This window comes from Melitaea cinxia, chromosome 21 (assembly GCF_905220565.1).
Source record: "Melitaea cinxia chromosome 21, ilMelCinx1.1, whole genome shotgun sequence".
NCBI lineage: Eukaryota > Metazoa > Arthropoda > Insecta > Lepidoptera > Nymphalidae > Melitaea > Melitaea cinxia.
In genome coordinates, this window is record NC_059414.1 from 5,004,853 (window position 1) to 5,008,709 (window position 3,857).

Sequence of the window (3,857 nt, forward strand, 5' to 3'; positions counted from 1 at the left end):
GAAGAAGGAGAAGAAGGAGAAGAAGGAGAAGAAGGAGAAGAAGGAGAAGAAGGAGAAGAAGGAGAAGAAGGAGAAGAAGGAGAAGAAGGAGAAGAAGGAGAAGAAGGAGAAGAAGGAGAAGAAGGAGAAGAAGGAGAAGAAGGAGAAGAAGGAGAAGAAGGAGAAGAAGGAGAAGAAGGAGAAGAAGGAGAAGAAGGAGAAGAAGGAGAAGAAGGAGAAGAAGGAGAAGAAGGAGAAGAAGGAGAAGAAGGAGAAGAAGGAGAAGAAGGAGAAGAAGGAGAAGAAGGAGAAGAAGGAGAAGAAGGAGAAGAAGGAGAAGAAGGAGAAGAAGGAGAAGAAGGAGAAGAAGGAGAAGAAGGAGAAGAAGGAGAAGAAGGAGAAGAAGGAGAAGAAGGAGAAGAAGGAGAAGAAGGAGAAGAAGGAGAAGAAGGAGAAGAAGGAGAAGAAGGAGAAGAAGGAGAAGAAGGAGAAGAAGGAGAAGAAGGAGAAGAAGGAGAAGAAGGAGAAGAAGGAGAAGAAGGAGAAGAAGGAGAAGAAGGAGAAGAAGGAGAAGAAGGAGAAGAAGGAGAAGAAGGAGAAGAAGGAGAAGAAGGAGAAGAAGGAGAAGAAGAAGAATCAACATCTACAAAGAGACCGATGAAAACATTTTCACGATTGAAGAACACTACAATAAGCAAAATGAAAAATGTACGCTCACAGTTCTAAAGAGAAGCTGCTCAAGTTGTCGAAAAGGTACAACGTGGTCATCATCCTGCATCAGTGATGGTTTAGTGGGGCGTGTCTTATCAAGGAGTACCAAAAGTACATTTTTGTGAAAAAGAAATGAAAACTTCAGCCAAAGTGTATCAAGATACAGTCATGGATCATGTTGTGAAACCTCTCAGCAATACACTTTTTAAAAATATACCATGGACTTTCCAGCAGAACTCTGCACCTGCAGGCCTAGCATGCGCGCCACGACAAAATTTTGTCTACTCCTTTTCTCGTATTATCTCTCTATGTCTACAGTAGCTAACATGCGTGCACGCGATACTCTTCTCGTTACGTCAATAGAAGAGATAATCATTAAATTTTAGTGATCTGTGATATTTATCTCTACGGAAGCTAACATGACATCGTAATTTTGTCGAATTTTGTCGTTTTAGGAAGAGAAAGTGGTTAAATTTCCCTTAGAGACATTGCGTAAATGCATAAATTCGTGGCCAAACAGATTAAAGGCCTGTATAAAAGCTAAAGGTGGCCATTTCAAATAGAATATTTTTTTAATTTTTGCTGAGACGTTAATAAATATGTAGGTATAAATTTTAATAATATTACTTTACTTCATTTAAAAAAAATGCATTTTCATTTGTAACAGAACTTATGGCTGAACTAGGTATATGAAATTATTGAAAGTTTCTATATACTTTCTTAATCAGACAACAGTGCATATTTTAGACCTTAAAAAACGAAAAAAAAACCGACTTCAATTACATCGACGAGTAATACAACGTAGATCGACGAAAAAATAGTCAAGTAACTACGCGTTATCAAAGATTACTCAAAAATTAGTTATCAGATCTCGTTAAAATTTATATGTGACCACATGATAAATATCAGCTTTCGATTAAATTAAAAATTATCAAAATCGGTACACCCAGTAAAAAGTTATTGCGAATTTTCGAGTTTCCCTCGATTTCTCTAGGATCTTATCATCAGATCCTGGTTTCCTTATCATGGTACCAAACTAGGGATATTCTCTTTCCAACAAAAAAAGAATTATCAAAATCGGTACATCTAGTAGAAAGTTATGCGGTATAATACAACATAGGTCGACAAAAAAGCGTCAAGTAAAAACGCATTATTAGATATAACTGGGAAAGTAGTTGTTAGATCTCAAATAAATTTAAATGGGACCAATTGACACACACCACCTTTCGATTAAAACAAAATTTGTCGAAATCGGTCCACCCGGTCAAAAGTTCTGATGTAACATACATAAAAAAAAAAAAAAAATTAAAACAGTCGAATTGAGAATCTGCTCCTTTTTTGGAAGTCGGTTAACAAAAGAATAAATTAAACTAATGTTACAACACTTTTTTTACAAGTATAATAAAATAATGTAAGGAAAATTTATTTAATATTTAAATTTTAATGCATCATTTATTTATTTTATATATTTAACACTATTGCATATTTCACAGTCCATAAGGAAAATAATAATATACTTTAAAAAAGTACACATGCTTGCATTACTAAGGTCAATACCATTAAAATTAATTTAATTATCTAGTTTTAAGTGTACAATAGTCTACATTTTTTGCCACATAATTTCAAAGAAACATATGCATATTGTCAAGTCTAGTCTGGTAGCATTGACCTGGGTCAGCTTAACTAGTTACAATTGCCATGAATCAATGATACAATGAACTTTGGCAACAGTTTCATGTGAAGATTAAAAGGTCAAATTTGTTAATCTTTTTACAACTATGTTTTTGTTACGGTTTATAATTTTAATGATTATATTCATTCTCTTTGTAATTTTGTTTTATGAGCAAAATGATGAAGAAATTTGGTATTTAATTATTTACAAAGAAGGATAAAATAATAAATAAAATAAAAAAATAAATTTTAACACTCAAAACAGAAATTCTTATCAGTTTTTAAACTTCCTAAATACTGAAGAGGACATTTTTAAAAAAAAATTAAAAGATATATATGAAAATGTTCCATATTTCATGAAATTCGTTTATTAGGTACAACTTAGGAAATAAAAATTGTTAAGTCATAAAGATTAATAGAATGTTAGATCAAGAGCTAGTTGTTTACATATGCTGATTGGTGAGTAAAATAGCTAATAAAATACTACCATAAAGAAACTGTAAACAAACAATCTAAGAATATCTTTATGAACACGGGTGGCCTTCCGTATTATGCGAAACTAATTAAATGAGTTATCATATAAGGAAATGACTACATACAAGGTTAACGGTATACAACAAAATAAAACTCAAGTACACAATAGTCGTGATGAACTTACCAATTGCCACTTGGACTTGCGTGTGGGGTCCGCAATCGTAATCAGGAGCCTGTGGATCATCTGTACTGTCCCCTCGTAATACACCAAAGCCGACTCATAGTTTCCCATCAAAGCCATTTCCCGAGCCAGCTTGGTGTTCTCGCAAATTTCGCCAACAGACACTGCCATTATTGTCATTCCCGCTGCGTACATATAACGATTCTTTCAAGAAGATACAATTTTTCTACTCGGAGATAGAATCGCGTGTGACAATCAGTAAGCCAAGAACATTTCTCATTTTTACTATCGAACACAAACCGATTCCATTGTAAATTTTAATTTAACGTTAAAATATAATAGTAATTTAGTTTTTTAATAATATATTATCTCATGACGACTAGAAATTTTGTAAAATGATATTCTTAATTCTCAGACAAAACAAACTTTATCAATTTTATTAGACGACTGTTCACATCACAATCACACTGACACCACAGACTGACAAACTAATATATATATTTTTTAATTTATTGAGAGCTGGATTCGAGTCTTTCGCTCTAAACTGTACAACACACTAATATTTTGAAACGAGTGTTGCCTTAACCTGAAATGTAAATCTTATTTGTAATATAAATTTTAACAACTTGTTGAAAGGTTTTTACTTCTTACTGTTCTAAAAGCTCTCTTTTAGAGTAGTAAGAAGTTTATTTTTCTTCTTAGTTATCTTTTCTTTTTAGTTAATCTATATTATTACAGATAATTTCAGCATCTTTTTCTTAGACAAGTAATACAATTTTTAAAAATAAATCCAAACGTAGTAATAGTATTTATTATCGCTGAATTATCATTATTTTTTATA

The 3,857-nt window shown here is 32.4% G+C and overlaps 1 protein-coding gene across 1 annotated transcript in view; it reads right to left on the bottom strand.

Annotated features, from left to right (window-relative positions):
• Positions 1–3,488, bottom strand: part of LOC123664012 (katanin p60 ATPase-containing subunit A-like 1) — a 37,677-nt gene extending 34,189 nt beyond the window's left edge. The window contains exon 1 of the mRNA XM_045598642.1: positions 3,020–3,488. Coding sequence (XP_045454598.1) covers positions 3,020–3,211 — 192 coding nt within the window. The 5' untranslated portion in view covers positions 3,212–3,488. The remainder of the gene's footprint in view (positions 1–3,019) is intronic.
• Between the last annotated feature and the right edge of the window lie 369 nt (positions 3,489–3,857).